We start from the raw sequence: 21,811 nt of genomic DNA, 5'->3' as shown, positions 1-21,811 counted from the left end.
AGAGAGAGAGAGAGAGAGAGAGAGAGAGAGAGAGAGAGAGAGAGAGAGAGAGAGAGAGAGAGAGAGAGTAGAAGAGTTGTGGGAGGGCGTTTAGTGTAAAATTAAGGGGCAGGTCTTGGAAAGCAGCCACAAAGTAACACAATGTTCCGGCTGTACTGTAGCCGTACCGCTGCTGATGAGAACACTGTGTTCCAATAGACACCCTGACCTGTAACCCGTTCCGTGCCGAGCCAGGCCGGGAACAGTACAGTCTGTACCGCAGCAGGCTGTCCTCTCCTCAGTTTACAACACGTATCAACACTGTCGTGTAATAGCCGAGCCCTAACCACACAGACGGGATGTGTAAGCACCTAAATAAAAGCACACCCTAGGCCTACTGCCCGATAAGTCGTGAGCTGAGACGGATTACGGTTTCTGTAAACCGCGCTTTTTTTTATTATTATTATTTTTGTTTACCGGGGATTTTGACGCTAAAGTAAATTTGCTGTAACGTTTAACTTATGTAAAGGTAGGGATTTCGACAAATGCGCATGAGTGTATGTTTTTTGTTGTTTTTTTCCTCCTGTCTGGTGGGATTTTTTCTTTATTGTGATTTTTACTGTGTGGAGATGATTTGTCAACAAGATGCGTTTATTACTGCGGTAGTGAAACAAGTATTCAAATATTTTAAGTAAAAGTAGCAACACTTATGAAAAACTATCACAATTATAGGTCATAATTCTGTACTAAATTAAATGTGAACAAATTGAGTAGGCTAGCATAGGACATATTTAAGGATTAAAAGTTAAAAATAAATAAATAAATAAATAGGCTACTCACCCTGAAGCATGGTTCTTAATAGGCTAATGGTCTAAGTGGTTTTATGTGTAATTATCTATTTTCATTTTGGGATATATGTTTTTTTTTTAAATCAAATTCTTATTAGAGTGACTAAATGTGATTGTAGCCTGCAACTAATTTTCATCTTTATTATAGGCTACTAAAATCAACTGTATTCCTTTCTGCATGACAGGCTATATAATTTTGTACCAGTGTTCATACACTGTTCATTTATTTTAATTTACCAGTCATGTTCAGTTTAAAATGCAGTTGTCCATCTCTCACACATGTGGATGTAACACACACACACACACACACACACACAAACACACACACACACACACACACACACACACACACACATTATGGTTTCACATTTTCTTTAGATATGTTTCATCCTATTTCTTTGGAAGATTGAGGATCTCTGATTATGTATCAATGAGCAAAGGGTTGTTACTTCTTGTGAAGTGTAATGCACCATATTTTAGGAGCTGTTGTTTAGCAAGTCAAAAGGAGCCAGTTGAGGTGGTTTGGGCATTTGGTAGGGATGCCCGCTGGACGCCTCCATAGGGAGGTGTTCCATGCACATCCAGCTGGGAGCAGGGGGAAGACCCAGGATTAGGTGGAGAGATTGTATCTCCACCCTGGCCTGGGAACACCTTGCCTCAGTAAATACTAAAGGTAAAAGTACTTACTGTCAAAGTGGAGAGGTAAAGTATCATATGCATCATCATTTGCATCATATTTTATGAGCTCGTTTTGCAAATCGTAATTTGAAAAGAAATATTGCAGCTATTTCAAAGTTAAAGATACAATTATTTTCTCTGAAATGTAGTGTTAATGTAAATGTGAATGACCAGTATGTTAGAACTGTAACTTCAGGTTCCCTATGTGACCCATGAAACAAGTAGCCTATTACTTAGAAGTATTAGACCATAGCATTAAAATACAAGTAAATATCCAATGGTTATTATTGTGAAGGATAGTATGGATAGCCCGTCAGAGTAAAGTTATAAACCTGGTCCAGGTGTTGATTTTACTTTATGTAATGTTAGGAATATGGCGTCATATTTTATGAGCTCTTGTTTTGAAAGAAACCGTAATCTGCTAAGAAAAGAGTAGTTATCAGGGAAATTCAATTAAGTATAGCATATCTGAAATGTAAAGGAAATGTTCAAGATCTACTATCTCAAAATTATATATTATATTTATTATATACCTATATTCAATACTTGACTAAATATGTTTAATTACTTCTAATTGACATGTTCTCCTATGTCACATATAGTACATGAGCAAGTATCACACAGAACAGAGTAGTTGTAGGAGTTTTATTTATTTATTTATTTAACAGGGACTGTAAACTGTAAATGAGTCAGATTTAGCTCAGCAGGCCAATTATTTTTTAGGAGTTAGTAACAGTTTGGGAGAAAAAAACACCTGTATAGATGCATATTGATGAAATTCTGTTTTCAATGAGTGCTGTCAGTACAATTATGAGATATACAGTATTACATACAAAAATGTAAATTTAAGATAAGATAGAAAAGAGAGACTTTATTGTCATCCATCTATATACAGTGCAGTACAGTTCATAGAGGAATAAAATTGTGTTTCCCCGGTCGCGGTGCAAAAACAAAAACATGAACAAATGGAACTGGTGCAAACAACAAGATACAAAAAACAAATACAACTATAGTGCAATAATAGAAAATATAAATGCAAGCAGCGTAAATAAATGTAAACAAATTTAAAGTGAATGAACAACAGTAAAAGCAGTTCCCTGTGGATAAGATGATTATTCATCTGCTTTTGTGTTTAAATAAAGAGCATGAGATGTTAGAATGTCTTTGATGAAGTCAGGCTTTCACTGAAGCAAGACATATACATCAGTGTTTGCAACTTCCCATAAAGTCATAAAAGATGTTTATGGCTTTGCCTTTTCTACCTTTGTGGTCTGAGGATACTGGTATGTTATTATGACCAGAATGTTTGCAATACAGCATACTTTATGGCTGCTCTTTCCATTTATGTTCAGAAACAATATGCTGCATTCAAATGGTTGAAACAAACTTGAAGATGGGGCATAGATTATTGTTGTGAGTGTATCTTCTTAATTGCTTAAACTGAGGTGCTCAAATAGTTAAAACTTCATTGCAGGTTTCTGGTGGGTGAATCCTGCAGTCAGAGGTGGTAAGGACACTGTCTGACCATGGGAACATGAGGATCCCGTTAATTATAAAGGTGACGTAACACAAGGGAACCTGATTGTGCAAACCTACAGGGATGTTATCAACCGGCTGAGCAATCTTCTGAGTTATCGGAAGAAAGCTTTCACACACTCTCGCATTAGAACATTAAAAGAGAAAATAGTAGAGAAACAGAATGACGGTCTGGTGAACTAACAACACAACCAGCCCTCACCATGCACCAAGCCATTAACAATAAATACATAAATACTTTTTAAAAACTGATCAAGGCTCCAGCTCCGGCAGAGATTTGTTTGTTTTCCTAAACACTCGTCTGTATCGCGGTGTCCCAGTAGCTTTGTTGGCACTTCCTCCCATCTTGTATGCGTAAGTGGAGGTCAAAAATTAACTCAGCTGACCTGAGCTGAACTGCAATGCATGAATAGATTTCTATATTGACACACAAGCCTGACATGTCTTCCTTTCTGAAACATCATGAACATATTTGTTTCTGTTGTGGTGAAAGCAGCAACTCGGTAGGACACAGGGAAATTAGATGCTTTAAGGTTAAATCAAGAGTTTGTAGCTGTCTCATATAAATATAATAAACATATTTATATAGACTTATTACTCATGTTTTGAGCTTTAGAGCCTCTTACTGCTCTAAAAAAGAGCTCAATACTCACTAAAAAGTTTAAAACTGTTCTGTTAAAATAAATGAATAAACAGTTATATTAGTATTTATACATTTATTAAATACTGTATGCACTAAGTACTAAAATCTGACAAGCAGTCGCGAGAATACGTCTGTCTGAATGACTGTCTTGGTGTAACCAGAAGCACACGGGTAAGTTCATTCAGGGATACAGGCTGTACAGTCATCAGGAAGTGAAACAGAACAGAATGTGCTGTACTAATCTGATTGAAAAACACCGCCCTGAGTGGAGGCATGAAAAAAAAAAAGATGTTTCATTTAAACAGCTAAAAGGAGAATCCTATGGCATCAGGAGCTTAACTCTTCATTTGGTGATACAAAAGACAAGTGGTGAGGATAAGGTTAGAAAAGCAGTCACAAACATGCACACTGTGGCTAAAATAAAGCTGGGCAGCATAATGCTCTTTGTTTGTGTTCTAGGCATCCGTGTTACGTACATGGGAGTAATCTCCTGAGTGATCCCTTTTATCCCTGAACTTTTGCCCCCTGAAGCAGGAGTTCTTTACTGCTGTGTCTGCCATGGACCCCAAATAAATGATTCCTCGCTTCTGCTGATGAAGAAAATACAGTGACTAACAAGGACAGACCTTTTTGTTTTTGTTCATTTCAACTTAAACCTTAAAGGACTATATTTTGTTATTTTTCAAAATTCTGTGCTCATTTTCTTTCCTTAGATAATTAGCCATGATGAGTTTACTAAACCGATAAAGTTGTCAGTAGTGAAAGAGGTATTCCGATGAGAAGTTACTCATCTGTATGTTTTGTTTCCCTCTGAAATGTAGCAAAGTAGACATACTGTATGAACAGGCAGAAAATTGGAGTATTCATTTGGAGAGGTCAAAAGCTTAGCAGAGGAGGTTTTTTTAGACATTAAAATGACCTGTATTCATTTATGAATATAATTAGCCTTTATATCTAATTGTAGGTGCTTTTCTGTAATTTTTCCTCTGCACCAAGTTTGGTTATTTAGTAGCCTGTGCACTGGATTACTCTCATGCCTGTTCTAGTCCTGGAACAATCTTCAGGCCAAACTCAAATTTGAGACCCTTTTCTTTTTAAATGATTTTAAACTTATAAGAGAAGTGGTCACTGCTAAAAATTGCTTCATTTAACTAACAAACACCTGATTACATATTGCTGCCTTGTTAATGCACTGTATTATGTAATGTATTTTGTTTATTGTTGCTGTTGTGATCTGTTGTTGTGTTGGATGCTGCTATGTGACCTTGTCCTGGCTATAGTCTCACTTGCAAAATGGGTTTTAATCTCAATGTGACTTCCTAGTTAAATAAAGTTTAAGAAGAACACAGTAAGATGAAAAGAGTGTCAAGACTTTCGGATGTTTGGCTTCTTTTGTTTTGTCATTTTGTCAGTTTATACTCTGGTCCTAAATAAACATTATTTTTAAGAAACGTAACCCTTATGTTGTTTAGAGATCCCCTTTCACAACTCAGAAAACATTCTATTACTTTGATACTTCATAAAAGGCATGAATAATACTTTTATCTAAATAACATATTTAACTGATGACATATTGCAGAAGTTTGCACATTTTTGACACATTCTGTTGCAGCTATAATATATGTTCAAATCAGTATAATCATCTGTATAATGCAATACAGTTCAACAGCACCACCAACTACATCTTCCAAAATTATCAAAAAGTTGAATTAACAGCTTTTAAAACAGCTTCAACAAAAACTGAAGATTACAACCTTCACAAAAGGTTAGGTGGGACTTATTGCAGGATTGTTGCATTAGATTGTATTAGATTGAGCTAGGTGTACCTAATAAAATGGCAACTGAGGGTATGTGTTCACATTTAGCCCATATAACACATAAAGCATGACATATTTCCTTATTTGGTGTGATAACAATGCCTTATGGTAATTTCCGTATTTTGTCACCTTCATCCGATGTGTAGACAGTTAGTGACGGGGGTTACCACTTTCTACATAATGCCGATTAATTAAGTCAGAAATTATAAATGTATATATACATACACATACATACATATACATATATACACATACATACATGAAGGAAGAAAATTGATTTTGAATTATATTTTTACACATGCAGCAGTGGTGTTTGAGACCCCAAACAATGAGGAAGTAAAGCCAAACACAAGGGTTCAACTTAAAACTGAAACAACTCTCTTCTTCATGGCACAGCCCTTTCACCAAACCGGCGCTAATGTGTGTTATTTTTCTGAACAAATATACTATTAAATAATTTGGCATCAGTCACAGGGAAGTGCATAGCAATTCAATAGTAATCCGTCATGTCAGACTAATGAGACTTGATGACAAAACGCTTGAGACAAGTGTGAGTAACTGCTTGATAACTATTTTGACAGCTCACAGTGGAAGTTAGAGCCCTATCCAAACATATTAGAAAGAGACATTGTTGAAAGAAAAAAAATGACTACAAACATGACATGTGATAGGTTTGGTTTACAAAAGAGGATCCTTTACTGTCAAAAAAGTCAACTGCACCATTACTGGGTCCAAAATAAGACTTTATTTAGGGCTAGTGCGGTAACAAAATATGGTCATTAAGAAGTAACACCACGATTCACTGTCACCTACAACTGATTTCCACTTGCCAAAGTAAGATTAGATAAGCATTTTCCCTCGTTTTATGTTTCATTTTACAATATGAGTGAGAGGTTCAGGGTCAGAGAGGTACAAAGTCTTCAGTTACTCACATCTCTTCCCCTACTTCTTTAAAATGTGTCTATGCAGGAAGTGTACATACAGTATCTAACCACCCACCTGAACACTTACAAGGGGTCGTTTGTGTTGTTTTATACTGTTGAGCAATAACTGTCCTGCTCTGTTGATTTACTTATGTTCCATGCTAAGCAATCACTACATGGGAGGCAGTAAATGCTATAATGCATGAATATGTTTGTATTTCCTGTCAAAATGAAACAACAGCTAAATGATGTACTGTCTGCTTCTGTACTAGCGATGCATTTGATGTAACATGTCATAAATATGGCAATGAATTTGCCTTAGGCTCATTATTTAGACGATGGATTGTTCACAATAATAGTGACTGGATATTTGCAGTCAAATCTCAACAATTAAAAATAAGTAATTTTCGTTTTGATCATGTGGTGGAAGAAGTACTCAGATCCTTTACTTGAGTAAAAGTACAAATACAAAAAATTTAAAAATACTCCATCACAGGTAAAAGTCCTGCATTTAAAATCCTAGTTAAGTAAAAGTGCAGACGCATTATAAGCTAAAGTTAAAGGAATTAAAGTAATAACTGGTTTGCAAAAAATCTGCCCCTTGTGACTAATACGACAAATAACAGTATTATACTAAGGGTGAAACTATACTATACTTTATATGGCCTACAGTTATAGTTTAATCCAGTGATTACCAAACTAGGGATTGTCACAAGATAAATCTGCAGGGTCATGAGATAATTAATGTGGGTTTTTTTGTGTGTAGTGTAATATTCATATTTTGCTCATTTACATTTTAAGTCACACATTTTTACAAAAACTGTGTACAGTGTATCAGCAGGGCTCTGCACAGTTACACATTCTGATAAACCAATACAGTTTGGTGCAACTGAAAATGAAAGTACCAGGGAAATAACTTCTGTTGTTTATACAAGAGAGGTGAGCAATACAAATGTAGCCCTAATCTCATAAAAATGTATAAAAGTTATTTTTCACTCACAAAGTCACGACAGAGACATTCTTATCCAATTGCCCAACAACACTACTTTACATAGCTGCATTCTTAAACTGCCACTCTGAAACTGTAGAGTGTGAATTCTTGCTACAAGTGTTGCCTCAACTTATGAAAGCTGCTCACGGATAAAGAGATGAGGCTAAGGTGATGGTTGTCAATGCTATCCTGAGTTTCCACAATATGGTCAAAAACATCAAACGCAGCTTTTAAACCTAGGATTGATCTGACAACACGGCTCAACAGGGACACTGATGTGCTGCAGATTAAATGTTTGTGGTCTGTCGGATGCAACGCTATATTTGGAATCTTCAGGCCTTTATTGTTTTCCAAGGTTAGCAGGTGGTAGCTATCACAAAAAGCTGCCGTTACTGTAACAGATGTGTTAATGAAACGGTTACAGCATACATCACATGAAATCTGCTTCATAACCTGCAATATAAACAAGAGCATTCTCGGTTAGGCACCCAAAGCTAGTGGGCAGGTAGCTGTGGTCCAACACACACTAGCGACATTCTCAAATGAAGAGGATCAATGCAGTGTCAGAGTCCTCAGATGGCACTACTACGGATGACATGTCCACAATTGACATAGACACTGGGTGGATCCCAAATCTCTAATTTGATATTTCCTCGCTCCTAGCTTGAACTGGAAGTCGTTCTGGTCCACCTTCTTGAAGGACATCTCAAAGCTCTTATTCCTGCTCCGAGAAGTGAGGACAAAGGATTGAGGAGGGATCGAGGAGGAGCTATGACCGAGGATACACGAGAGCAGCCTTCCTGGAAGCCGTGCAGCTTAAAGCCATTGCTAACTACACCCATACAGCTGACAGATTTATGTGACACGTCAGAGGAAAGAATGTTTAATTTCTCACATTTCTTCGTTTCCTCTCTCCTCGCGTCCCTCCCATGCTTCCTCGGTGGTGGGATGGACTAAGACGCGAGGAAGGGAAACAAGCGATGGAAACATGGATGCAATTTAAGGACCAGGGACGTACCCACTGTGTCATCCTGTGTTTCCTTGAGAAATGCTGCATCAGACCATGAGATGGCGGAATACACTCTGGAAGTGAACAACACTCAGGTAGTTGTTCCATCCACCTGGAATTTAAACAAGAGATAAGTCAGTCATGTGTTTTTTTAAACCAAATTTGAAATGTAAAATATCTCTCTTAATAGCACTGTGCACTTAAACACCAGCTCCTACCTGAGGCCCTGATGAAGTGAAAGATAAACTCCATATGGTCCTGGCTGAAGCAGTATGTGCACACAGCAGCTCTGCTATCATCAGGGTTATGTGTCAATGTTGATGATAAAACCAGTCACAGACAGATACCTTTGAAATATAGAAAAATAGCAGTATGCAAATACTCTCTGTATAAAACCATCAACTCAGTCTTATGATATTAAACAAAGTTAAAGTGAATATTATTGTATGCTTTGAACTAGAACATACTTGGGAAAATGGATTCGGTAAAGAAATTACAACCCTGCAGGGAACTATTTTCGTAGTACCAAAAACAAAACATGCGCATGCAAGCACATGATATGAATATACATTAGATTACATATGTGTGTGTTTTTTACATATTTGGTATGACTGTTGTTACAGAAAATGACATTTTGAAAAAAATAAAAAATGTTGGATAATTTAAATAGAAAGCATTTCATGAAATGATGTAGATGGAAGCTCAATTAAAATTTTTTTTTGGGATTTCACAATAAAATGCTATCAACTGTGGTGATACTGCAATCTAAAATTGTGTGATGATGAGGCATGTATTTAAACTCCTGCAAAATTATAAATGTTACACATGCTTAAATCGGTCAAAGGAAGGATGTGTTTTATATCTTTAGCAGGGCAGTTTCACGAACCAGAATGGAAGTCAAGTTTCTGCTGCAGTTCCTTGGTAAGCATATTTTTGTGTTTTAAATCCTCTTGCAGGGATTTCACTGTCTTCTTATTCCTTCTTTCCCGATCCTTGGCATTTCTTAAGTCCCGTTGCAATTCCTCCACTTTCTCCTGAGCCTCAGTTAACTTTTTCTTTACTTTAATTGGGTCAAGGGCATACTGATGATCCTGAAAAAATATTATTTTCATCGTAACTTAAAATGATTCTCCTCATTTTATAATTGTCACTTTAATATAAGCCCAGCATTCGTCAAAGATGTTTAAAACAATAACTGTTTCACTCACCAAGTTTGACTTTTGAAGGTCCTCTGACAGCTGAACGGGAACATCAGGACATTCTGCAGCAGCTTTTTGTGAGGTCCTGCTTGACCTGGGTGTAGGCCTACTGGGCACCTGGAGATAAAGTAAAATACTACTTCAGTCAATATGTACGATTTTTAAATGTTTCTTTGTATTGTTAGGTTTAGTGGGCAAATTTGTAATTGAAAGATTAAAATTATATAAATTGTCATTATTTACATAGAAACAATTTGCCAATGGTACTCACTTTGCTAATATTGTTAGGAAATGACGGGATCGCTCCTTCCCTTAAACGAGTTGTCTGTCCAGTCATGTCGAAGTCTTCGGGCTTGAAATGACAGCTACAGACAACTGAGCGGGCATGTGGCTCAAAGTCCCTTCTCCTCAGTGCTACTGTCCATGCCCGTCTTTTAACCTTATCTTTTGGGAACCTAAACACAAAATAAATCCATCTGAATAACACTATGCAATTCTGCATGCTTCTGTTGCTTCAATTAAGGGACTGTATGGCACATTAGCACCATGAAACAGTTGTAAACAAACACTTTAGATCAGGGATCTTCCCCAGAGGGTCCTGAGCATGGTCCTGAGAGTCAATGCAGGGGGGCCTCCAAATTATTGTTAATTTTTGTGTTGTGTTGTATTGTTAAGTTTTTTCACAAATTAAAAATACTTAACATGAATCTACGTATTATTAGCAAATATACCTCCCCTCTGATGATAGGCTTACTGGCCTATAGGTAAGGTAGTCACTAAGGCCATCCACAGATACAGTTAATCCTAAGGATTCCCTGTGCCACATGTTGAACATTAAAACATGATTTACGCCCACAATTATTAGGCTATTTTAATAGCTTAGTATTATATGCAAAAAAAAAAATTTATAAAAGCTTTAGGCCGCCCTACACATTACTGTAGGTCCAGTTTATTATGCAACTTAATTTTACACAATATGCAGTAAGGGGTCCCTGCTCAGTGCTCTATCTTTCTCTCAGTTAAGGGGTCCTTGGCTTAAAAAACGTTGAAGACCCCTGCTTTAGATAATTTAGGACTAACGTTAATTAACTCAATAACATAGCTAGGTTTAGCGACACAGCTGATTGATAAACATACGTTTCTGCATCTTACTGATATGTTAACGTTACTACTTTTTTTTTCTTCTTGACATTAGTTAGCTTAACTTCATATCAGGCCAGTCACTTAGCTAAGAATTACTTATTGTGATAGATCAAATTCAACACGTTCGTAACAGTAGCTACAATTATTGTAAGATGACTTTTCACCTGTGAAATGTTATTCCCTGCTGCTTGGTTTGGGCATTTCTTCCATTAGAACATCCAACCACAGAACAAAAGTCTGGCATTTTCTACTACTCGTTTATTTGAACGGTCCCCGCTTCAATATGGCGGCAGCACAGAGACTGACCTCACAAACCGGATGTAGCGTCTACGTGGTCGCAAATTTCATAGCGTTTTCCCAGGATGGCGAAGGCATGGCCCGTCCTACTCTGTCTGTGATTGGCGAGTACTCGTTGCCTTAGTTGGTTGGGTTGGCTACATAGAATGTATGGGTTGGTTAGGTCAGAGACTGTTAGGTTTAGATTCGTTTCGCATTGCCACACCTATCTCCACCATGGGTGTTTTGATCTCCACAGCACTTACACCAATATATCCATGGTTGTATGCAGATACCGCATCCGGCTTCCAGCAAGGAAGACCCGTTTCGATGCTTCCAGTTGCCTGCTACAGACGTTGTCTTAATACATCCATGGCTACAGCCCAACCGGAGGTTTTGATTGACATTTCTGGCGGAAGTAACAAAAATTGCTTGCCTTGCTATAAACGATAAATGCCAGAAATGGTTGTCACTAGACCGCATATACAGCCCAGTTTATTATCAGAGCACCACTGTTTCAAATAAAATGTCAATTTCCATTTTTATCAAATCATGTTTTGCAACACAGACGGTTTAGAACCTTTGCTTCCACCATTCATTAGTGATGTTTAAGCATGAGATTGGTTAGGGTTAACCAGAGTGATAGAGAAACACATGGCTCTGGGGTTAACGTTAGGTTGAATTCCAGGCAAAGCCAATCAGAGGCAGAGTAGGGCGGGGCATGCCTTCGCCGTCCTAAGAAAAGAAATATCTACGTTCACAGTAAACTCAGCTAATGTTAGCAGCTTAAACGGACGGCGTGTTATCTGCTGCTAACATTTTGTTGAACTGCACATACAAAAAGGTGAGCTACATGTCTTATATATTGACCTGCTTGATTCCCTCCACTTGTCGTGTCATGTGACGTCGTTTAGTTTGCTGGTGGGTTCAGAAGTAGATTTTCTTTTAAACAGTTTCGTCGTGGTTAATGCCAAATTTTCTAGCTAACGCTGCTACATTCTGTTCTAGCTAACAGATCTAGCTAGCTTAATTGTGTGCATGGCCGTTTAGGGGCGATTGGAAATCCTGGCAACATAAAGATTTGGTAGCTTAGCTAGACGCGAAAGTATAAGGTTTGTGTGGTGATTACGGTATGTTAATCATGCAAATCTAACTATCAAAGAGGACGAAAAGAAGGTCCAACGATACCCGGTCGTTGTTACGCAGAAGCTAACAAATACTTTTGCTTGCTAGCTAGCGTTAGCTAGGTAATGTGCCGTCAACGTTAGCATTTAAGTAATAAGTCCAATAATGGAGTTCAACTTATTGTGACCATTACACAGTTGGTAAATTCTTAAGTTTAATATGTTGTGATTTTAATGGTTGTTAGAGCAGTAACGGGTTTTTTGAAAAACAATCCCTTTCTCTCGTAGATAAACAAAGCTGTCGATGTATAACGTCAGTATGTAAATTGTAATTTCCCCATTGGGGGATCATTAAAGCGTATAAATTAATTATAACGTGTTTAACTAGAATTTTCTATATGAACATTACGTAGTAAAATATAAAGTCAGGAATGTGGCTTTAACAATTTCTGTTTCTTTCAGGCTCATCTGATTGTAGGACTCTAACAAGAAGATATTCAAATCTGGTGAAATGAGTAAGTTATGATAATTTGTTAATTCACTGAGTCAGAACTATATTTATTACCAAAGTAAGTTTTCACTTTCAAGGAATTTGCCTTGGTGTATTTGGTTCATACTATAAACATATTATAAAAAGAATAAACCGCTGCCTTTAGATTGAATTCATGATGCCACTTTTTGCTCAGCTCAAAACACTACAGGGTGTTTTCCCCCAGAAAATTCATTAGCTGAGGTGATAGGCCACTTAGATCCTGACACACCCAGTTTCATTATTAGTTACAAGATAAATGAACCACACACAGAAGTCACATTAATTAAATAGATGGCATTTGCTGTATAAAATAAAATGCTGGGAATCCCTGCACTACTGATGGAACCAACAGTATTTGAAGCATTAATATAATCACAGCAGGTAGTGACCCATTTGAATTAACATGAGAAGTAAATAGTTGGTATAATAATCACTGTACAATGTTGCAGTTCTCTACCCAAATTATGCAATAAATTCAAGACTAATATCCTGCAAGTTTTTGTCTTCTGTCGGTTTGTTAACTTAAAACTTTGTAGTGCTTGCATAACGTTTTAATACAATAATGTTTTTACTTGAGATGGGTATGCGAACAATAGCGGATTCTGGGGCATTAGCACCATGATCTGAGAGACTAAAACACTACTGCAATAAATGCTGTGCCTTGTCAGATGGATCCTCCAGTGCATTATTTTCACACAGTGATTACCTTTTGGCTTTATTACTACTGTGGTCTTTGAGGAGTACTTTAGTATTTAGTAGCTTGTAATATAAATATAGTAGTCTCCTGTATTCTCAAGAGGGGTGGGTATTGCGATTACAATCTTCTGTCACAAAAGTTTTTGTGATACTGTATAGCATTATACTATAGTATGGAAAATATCCCATAAATTCAATTGATAAACTGATTTAAAGATAAAATAACCAGAGCGGAATTTCTGTTTTTGGCTAATTCTGGCAAGAAACTTCATTAAAATTTATAAATAAATCCTGTTAAGTGTTGTCCTAGAGCAACAGGACAAAGCAACGGGAAATTCCTTAAAAGCTCTTTTCTAAATGTTCAAATCTAATTGAAGAGACAAACTTTGGCAAAACAAGCCGTAGTTCATTTGAAACATGTACTTAACACCACAAACTAAAACATGTAAATGTTGGTCATGTAGATAACTGTGGTTTGGGATTTCTTAATCCAAAATGTTGGGACACTTGGTCGTCTTCTGGTGATGCAGAATAAGTTATCACACTGTGTAAGCAACATTCATCATAGCTAGGGTTGGGTACCGAAACTCGGTGCCAATAGGGAACCGGTGCCGACGTAAACGGTAGTAACGACACCGAATAAGAACGAAAATTTCGGTGCCTCATTTCGGTGCTTGACTTTACACTACACCTGACAGCATGTAACGTTAGCCTACCTTTAGCTAGCAGCTGGATTAAACACCGGTAAAATGTTGACAGCTAACGTTAAACAGTGTAAAGTGTGACTGTATTTCACTGTGGAGGACTTCAACAGCGGGATGTAACGGTCTGCTCTGCAGCAGCAGCTGCCGTTGTCGCAATTCATAGATATACAGTATGTTTATATGGTCGGAATGAAACGACACAGACGGTGCGTTCACTTGCAGCTGCAGTTGTCGGAATTAAACAACACAGACGGTGCATTCACTTAAAACAGGTAGCCTCGTGGTGCATTCACAGTAATTGTAAAATACCCATCTGGGGTTCAACAGCAATTTACTGGTGAAATAACTTATTGTTATTGTTATAGTTATTACATTATTATTAAATCTTTAATTTTGACCATGTCCTTAGCAATAAACAAGTCACTGACTGTTGTTTACTACCCTTATTTTTTTTTTTTTTTTTTTACTTTATTGAAAAGTACCGATTTAGGCACCGGAACCGTTTTAAAAGTATCGATTTAGGCACCGGAACCGAAAAAACCAAACGATACCCAACCCTAATCATAGCCCTCCATGTTTGTGTCTCTCTTTCAGGCCAAACTGACCAGTTTCCCCTTGACTGCAAGGTTTATGTTGGGAATCTAGGAAACAATGGAAACAAGACAGAGTTGGAAAGCGCTTTTGGGTACTATGGTCCTTTAAGAAGTGTTTGGGTTGCCAGGAATCCCCCAGGCTTTGCTTTTGTAGAGTTTGAAGATCCCAGAGATGCATCTGATGCTGTGAAAGAACTGGATGGAAGGTAACTCCTTCAACACATTTTTTTTTTAGTAGCTGTTCTTTTTGCAGGGCACGTTATTTTGCAGTTTTGTACTCATGTGATGACTTCCGTTTAGAACCATGTGTGGCTGTCGAGTGCGTGTCGAGTTATCCAATGGGGAAAAGCGCTCAAGGAGCCGTGGCCATCCTCCATCCTGGGGTGGTAGACGCCCTCGCGATGATTTTAGGCGACGTAGTCCTCCAGTCAGACGCAGGTATGTGTTTCCTACTTGACGATAAATTTTACGGTTTTTACAGTTACATTTGCAGTGTTTAAGCACAAATGACAAAGCATATTTACATTCCCCACACACTGTAATCATAATTCTTTTCAAAACAGTACGGCAGGGCCGTTTTTAACAAGTGTGACAAGATCTCAGACCTAATTCAAGCTTATTCAACCAAAACCAAGTAGGAGGAAGTCTGAATGGTCGTCGCTATGGCCTAAATTTAATTGTTAGCACTCTTATTGCTGTAAATCATGTTGGTGAAATAAAATTGACACACATACAAAATGAGTTCATCAATAGATAATCTGTGGATCTGGCTGCTTAGGGATTTTGTATATTGATGTCACTCCCTTCAAAAAGTGGAACTTTCTTCAGTGTTTCACAGGTATTTTTTTTTTTTTATATATATATATATATATCTTTGCCAATTTTGACAGCCAAGTCCAAAGGCAGCTTATGTCAGCACTTGACTATTCATGAACTCTTATAATGGTATGTCTGGGGAAAAAGAGAGGGAGAGAGACCAAGCTCTACCTGAGTGATATTGCTTTACTGGGACATATAAGAGCCGCAGTTTGCACTTCATCCATCAAACATTTTATAGGTACTTTTCTATAATTACCTTCTGCAGGTGTAAATTTTGTTTTCTTTCTGAGTTCAGTTGCCATCTATTAATAAAACTGAACCCCGTTGCAGAGTCACCACCACGCTTCTCACCATCTGAGTCAGTCAACTAGTCTTCTTTCAGCATCATGTGACTGCTGACCAGGGAGCCCCAATCAGCTTGGCTGGTGTTGTCACATGACCAAGGCGCACCGCCAGTCGTCAGGTTCCACCAACCTTTTGGTTCCTGAGCATGCAGTTCCCAGCATCCTCCTCTTCTTCCTCCAACCTTAATCCAATCGACAGCGGCCCACTTCACATTATCAACCAATCAGCGTCTTTACTCTATTCTTCACACAACTACTGTATCAACGGGAACAGCCCTTGGCTTACATCCCTTCCCATCCTTCCCCCCCCAAAAAAGGCAGGGAAAATCTACAACTACCCCTTCCAACCAGCCACCAAGCAACTTCATATCTCCAACATTTGCATCATGTGGCAAATCCTCTCTGCAATTCGACTTCCCTCACCATCAGTCTGGCTTCCTTGCGTCATTTCTATCTTGTCCAAATCCCCCAAAATAGTAAGTTGCTTTTATCCTGCTCTTTGTAGTTTTTATGCTTGACAGTTTTCCCTCAGCAGTTATGTAATTTAGAGCAAGTGCAGAGCTGCAAAAAATCTACAGGTCAAAAGTTGTGGTCAAGGAACTTTTGCCATCAGTCTTCAATTTTTATTTGCAAAAATTAACATTTATCGGATGTTTACCGAGTGCATTTTCATGGCTCGACATTAAGCCATCTTAAGTGGTATCCATTGGAATAAAGTTGTTTTTAGTTTTACTGTTGTCCTCCTTTTCCATGAAAATATCCTTTCACCACGAGTGCCCCACTTTCTTAATTAATTTAAAATGTCTTGTTTTGCAGCAATCCTTAGAGCCAACACATGTAGGTTACTCATGGTTTTGATGCTACAGTCACAAGACGAAGATGATCAGTCTGTTTCTGATCAGGTCCACTTTACCACACCAATTTACTTTTATCATGGAATTTGTGTAGATCATTGTGCATAAGCTGTGTGCCTACAGTGTTTTTTTAAAAGCAATTTTATAGCAGCCTCACAGCAGACGGACAATCTAAGAACATGTGTGTGTATGTATATATATATATATATATATATATATATATATATATATATATATATATATATATATATATATTTTTTTTTTAATTAGTTGTCTACCCCAGGCAAGCCTTAATGTCGAGCCCTGATTTTGTTCCATATTCTGAAATCTGGCTCCATGATTGGTGCTAATTGGACAAAGTTTCCTTTTAATGAGTTGATCTTGATGCAGTTCATGGATGCAGATGATCCTCCTATTAACAGACAAGGAACTACGTGTAACCACGCTTTTACGTGTAATCCATGTCTCTAGGGATCAAGAATACCAGAGGTTTCATTAGTGATGGGAAGGTTAAATTCTCTTTTCTAATTTTTGTTTGCTTCTTTTTTTGTTTTTTTACTTAACATGCACTATAGGAGGAGGAGCCGCAGTCGCAGCAGGTAAGCTTCTAACAACTGAATGTATTTAATCTATCCCTTTTTTGTAGAGGATTAATGATAAAATTCATGTTAATTGTTTTTGGGGTTTGGTTCACCAGGTCTCTTTCAAGAGACAGAGGCAGACAACGTTCTCTTTCCAGAGACAAGAAGTGCCCAAGATCCATCTCGCGGTCAAGGAGGCAAGTTTACTTATTATGTAAGGGATAATGTAGAGCGAGCAGGTCATTATTGTGAGTTCATCTCGGACAGGGTGATGCAGAGGAGTCTTGAATTGCTCTCCCAAAGAGTTCAATTCGCAATAATGACCCACTCGCTCTACATTATACCTCTTATCACACAGCTACTTACTAAATAAATCAATTTGACACACAATATTGATGTAAACATGATTTTATTGGTTTAAAAATGGTCTATGATCAGAACTGCGTCCACAGCAAGGGTCTGTTATCCATAGCAGTGGTCTGCTTCTCAGGAATAACAGACTGTAGAATGCCGTAATTGAACATCAGAATCAAGTTTTCAGAAAGGTCATGTAATGATTATTATTGTTGTACTGTACGTTGAGTATTTTATCATGTCATTTTGCACTTATTCACTAGTTTGTTTTATTTTACAGTCGTTCCCGGTCTAACGACAGAAAATGAGGACCTCAAACGATGGTTCATCTGCAGGATCATGCTATGGTTGGGGAAAATACAATTTTTTTTGTAGTCATGTTTTTCTTTTCTCTAGGGTTGGCCAAGTTACATATTGTGTAATAGCAGTCTGTTGAATTAACAACAAAGGAACGAATTCTATCTTACCCTGCATGTTTTGAAATGGAATACTGGGTTTAGTTTTACATTACCATCCTGTTTTTTAAACTGTTTAATTAAAGGTCATGTGATGTTTTTATTTTGTGGTTTTTATTCTTGGTTGACTCTTAAATTACTGGCAATGGGTTAATATGAGATGCACCACCATGTCAAATGGTCAAATGTGTGTTGTTAAATACTGGTGCTGTTTGCAGGCTATCCTTGAAGCCAAAAACATCTGTAATTCTGTATTTTACCTATGTCACTTTTGCAACAAAAAAGGCATTTACTCTATTCAATTTAGCTTGAGTCTCTTAATTCTGACAATTTGTGCTGCAGTTAAACAACTTGTTCAATAAATGGTTTTCCAAGGTGACATTATCGCTTCCTTTTTTGTTTCAGTAGTTCCACAAACAAATAAAACAAACCGTGTACAATAATCAAATTACATTTTGTAAAAATTAAGCTTTTTTTTTTATTTCAGGAAGTACTGAATGTTGCATGATAAAGGCTGCAAATGTAACCCACAGGAAGTTCTCAGTCGTGTTTGCAGTAAAGGAACAACCCCCATGTGTGAGATGTATTTAGCATCAGCATTCAGTATATGCGGATGACTTGACATTACAAAGCAGCTCATGTTGTGAGACGACAGAGGTGCCAGGTTTGGCTGGTAAGTACATGTGGCGTCGTAACAATTATGTAGACAGCCTGAAATTCTTGATCGAATTAATTTGTTCCTCAAACCTATTTTATTTACATATGAATGTAATAGGTGCAGTTTTCACTTTTATAAGAAAGCGACTTATCAACAGTTAGTAATATGGTAGTAATCCTACGTACCAACAAAGCAGTATGTATCTTGATTTTGTTGGTAACATTGTTCTGAATGTTTTACAGTAGTTTTATGGAGACAGAACTAGCTAGTGTGCTTACTGTTGTACATATGTTTGTTAAAATTCAGTTGATGTTAACTGATGCTGATAGGTAAATTTAACCTTGCTTTGTTGACATGTTTCATGACTGAATGTCTCATGATTTAAGAAAGAAGATAAGAAGCAATGTCTACTCAAAGTGCAAAGAAAAGACTTGGTTCACGTCGCCGGGGAGCAAAACCAAATGAAATCTCTAAGAATGATGAGTTTCATGTAACCGACAATACCTTTGTAGCTGAGTGCGACATACCAGAAGAAAATACTGAATCATTAAATGTACTTGCTAATCCTGACAATTTAACAACTGAAATACAACCTCCACCTTCGCCCGAACTCTCGGGCAACAGAAGAAAACTGGGGTCTCGTCGAAGAAATAAACTACTGCATGTTGAGGATTCTGCAACTGAATCATACCATGAACCTATTGAGGAAGTTGAGGAAAAAACAAGGGTAAAGGAAACTACAGTTACAAAACAAATGTCACTTGCAATACAATCTGAGAAGCAGGAAGTAATTATTCAAGGGACTGACCATGTGTCTACAACACATGAAGACTATTTTTATTTGGCCGCTACACCTAAAGTTCAGTACGTAACTACAACAAACTGTCCAAAGGCTGACCTAGAAAGTTTAATTCCCAAAAGTGAAAATCTTCAAGCAGACCTAGATGACAATGAGACCGACTCTAAAGTGGTATATGATTCTTGTGAATTAGTGCAGACTGTGCAACAAGGAATTGAGAGATGTGACAGTCTTCGCAATGAGGAAGTCAAAGAAAGTGCACATCTTGTTGGCATCTCTGAGTTAACTAGTTTAAGTGTGCTTTCATGTCCAGGAGTAGATCAGCAACTCATTGACCAATTAAATTTCAGGCAAATGCCTGAAGAAAAATGTTCCAATGTGCATTCTGTAACAGAAAAAGAGTGCAAGAAAAGAGACGACAACACAGAATTGTTGAGGAAGGATGGAAATTTACAGGGCAACTATTTGGTGAGTGAGTCACATGTAGAATCAGTAGCTATGCATTTTTGTACCACACCGGAGATAACCACAGAAAAAATCAGCCCAAGAGAAAATACTGAAATTGAACAAGCAACAATTTCATCAACGAAAGAGGAGTTCCCTACAGATGTGAAACAAAACGAGCATTCCAATTTATTTGAAGTAAAATGCGCTCATCATTCAGAGGATGCTGTAAACAACGTGCATGAACGGAAGGTTAAGCCAACACAGATTAAAGAAATGCCTCAAATTGATGACTCATCTGAAAGTGTGATACACGATGCCACAGGGAATTCTAAAATCATTTCTGGAAACCTGACTGATAAAACAGAAGTCAGTGACACATACCAGTCTGAGTTGATTGTGAAAAGAACTGATGAGTTTCCTATCAATCAGGACATTTCAATTCCTGACGACAAACAGGATGAGCATTCTAAAAAAGAGAGCAACTTTGAAGCTGTAGAGCAGAAAAACAAGGGTTATTATGTATCTGATACAAAGACACCACAAATCAGCAACATAGGAGTAGACACTGCACCAGGTCAGGTATATGAGACTAAAGGCAGAAAACAGGATGAAACTAAACCAAGTGCTGAACACACAGGTCATCAGGAGAAAGAAGGACTCTTGTCTGAAATGGAAGAAAGTGAATCCGCTTTACAAGCCCTGCAATCAGAAATAAATGCTCCTTTTGACTCCCAACCTCAGCATAGCGACACTGGCTTCAACCCCATTGGGAACAGAAGAAAACTGGGGTCTAGCCGAAAAAATAAAGGAAGACAGCATGTCGAGGACTCTGTTGCTGAATCATACCACAAACCTACAGAGGAAGTTGTTGGCGATACCGGGGATAATGAATCCCTTGAAACAACAGAAATGTCGTTATCAATAGAGACAGCAGTAAAGGAAAAATCAATGGAAACTATGCTGGAAGAAATGGATCAGTTTGACACTGCTCAGACTGAAGATGTTCGTGATCAAGTAAAAGAAAATGCACTTGTTGGCGGTGACTTACATTCAAGTTTAACAGTAGATCAGCAGATGATCGACCAATCAAATTCCACAGAGATGCCAGAGGAGGAACTTTCCAATGTGTCTTTTGTAAAAGAAGAAAACAAGGAAGGAGACGACGACACAGAATTGTTCAGGCAGGATGGACATTTACCGACCCACTACTTGGTGAGTGAGTCCTGTGTGAAATCAGAAGATATAGATTATTCTAATACACCAGAGATAACCACAGATAAACACAACCCCAAAGAGCATACAGAACCTCAATGCAGTGTTGAACAAGCAATATGTTTGTCAACAAAGAGGGAGTTACACACAAATGACGGACAAACTGAGATTTTCAACTTATCTGAAGACAAAGGGGCTCATCAGTCAGAGGATTCTTTAAACGAACTGCATGAACAGGAGATTACGCCAACAGAAATGCATGAAGTGCCTCAAATTGATGACTTATCGGAAAGTGTGAAACATGATGCCACAGATAATTCTGAAATCATTTCTGGAAACTTGGCAGACCAAACTGAAGTCAGTGACACATACCAATGTGAGTTAATTGTGAAAAGTACTGCTTATTCTCCTACCAAACAGGAACTCTCAAATCCTGACAAACACGATTATCATCCTACAAAAGAAAACAACTTTGAGGCTTCAGAGCAGAAAAATAAGGATTGTCATGTATTTGGTACCAAGAAACCACAGATCAGTGACATAGAAAGACTAGACACTGCACTAGATCAGGTATATGAGATTGAAGACCAAGTTGAG

The 21,811-nt window shown here is 37.7% G+C and overlaps 2 protein-coding genes and 1 long non-coding RNA gene across 4 annotated transcripts; 2 read left to right on the top strand and 1 right to left on the bottom strand.

Moving 5' to 3' along the window:
• Positions 1–48: 48 nt before the first annotated feature.
• LOC120556861 lies at positions 49–9,258 on the top strand. The gene is made up of 2 exons (XR_005638899.1): positions 49–508; positions 8,079–9,258. It is a non-coding gene; the product is annotated as an uncharacterized LOC120556861 (long non-coding RNA).
• On the bottom strand, positions 6,170–11,428 carry LOC120556859 (THAP domain-containing protein 2-like). The gene is made up of 6 exons (XM_039796648.1): positions 10,931–11,428; positions 9,895–10,078; positions 9,633–9,740; positions 9,311–9,515; positions 8,643–8,771; positions 6,170–8,536 (listed from the first exon to the last, which is right to left on the bottom strand). The coding sequence occupies exons 1-5, from the start codon at positions 11,008–11,010 to the stop codon at positions 8,758–8,760; spliced, it is 591 nt and encodes a 196-aa protein (XP_039652582.1). The 5' UTR covers positions 11,011–11,428; the 3' UTR covers positions 6,170–8,536; positions 8,643–8,757.
• Positions 11,429–11,759: 331 nt separating this feature from the next.
• On the top strand, positions 11,760–18,477 carry srsf3a (serine and arginine rich splicing factor 3a). Of its 2 annotated transcripts, XM_039796649.1 has the most exons (7): positions 11,760–11,886; positions 12,629–12,681; positions 14,693–14,897; positions 14,992–15,129; positions 17,284–17,307; positions 17,406–17,486; positions 17,924–18,477. In XM_039796649.1, exons 2-7 carry the CDS (start codon positions 12,678–12,680, stop codon positions 17,949–17,951), a joined length of 480 nt encoding a protein of 159 aa, XP_039652583.1. In that variant the 5' UTR covers positions 11,760–11,886; positions 12,629–12,677; the 3' UTR covers positions 17,952–18,477. The 2 variants fall into 2 exon arrangements, with proteins under 2 accessions (XP_039652583.1, XP_039652584.1); XM_039796650.1 differs by lacking the exons at positions 11,760–11,886; positions 12,629–12,681; positions 14,693–14,897; positions 14,992–15,129 and adding an exon at positions 15,867–16,330 and having other exon boundaries at positions 17,924–17,960.
• The last annotated feature ends 3,334 nt before the right edge of the window (positions 18,478–21,811 follow it).

Source organism: Perca fluviatilis, chromosome 4 (genome assembly GCF_010015445.1).
Source record: "Perca fluviatilis chromosome 4, GENO_Pfluv_1.0, whole genome shotgun sequence".
NCBI lineage: Eukaryota > Metazoa > Chordata > Actinopteri > Perciformes > Percidae > Perca > Perca fluviatilis.
The sequence above is the reverse complement of the archived record's forward strand: the minus strand, read 5'-3'. Positions and strand labels throughout refer to the sequence as shown.

Bases quoted from the DNA above. Each gene is read 5' to 3' on its own strand.
- srsf3a (XM_039796649.1), top strand. The intron at 14,898-14,991 runs GTAACTCCTTCA...ACTTCCGTTTAG, and splicing joins GTGAAAGAACTGGATGGAAG to AACCATGTGTGGCTGTCGAG. The intron at 15,130-17,283 runs GTATGTGTTTCC...CATGCACTATAG, and splicing joins AGTCCTCCAGTCAGACGCAG to GAGGAGGAGCCGCAGTCGCA.
- LOC120556859 (XM_039796648.1), bottom strand. From the start codon at position 11,010: ATGCCAGACTTTTGTTCTGTGGTTGGATGTTCTAATGGAAGAAATGCC. The intron at 9,741-9,894 runs GTGAGTACCATT...CTTTATCTCCAG, and splicing joins TTCCTAACAATATTAGCAAA to GTGCCCAGTAGGCCTACACC. The intron at 9,516-9,632 runs GTGAGTGAAACA...ATATTTTTTCAG, and splicing joins ACCTTCAAAAGTCAAACTTG to GATCATCAGTATGCCCTTGA.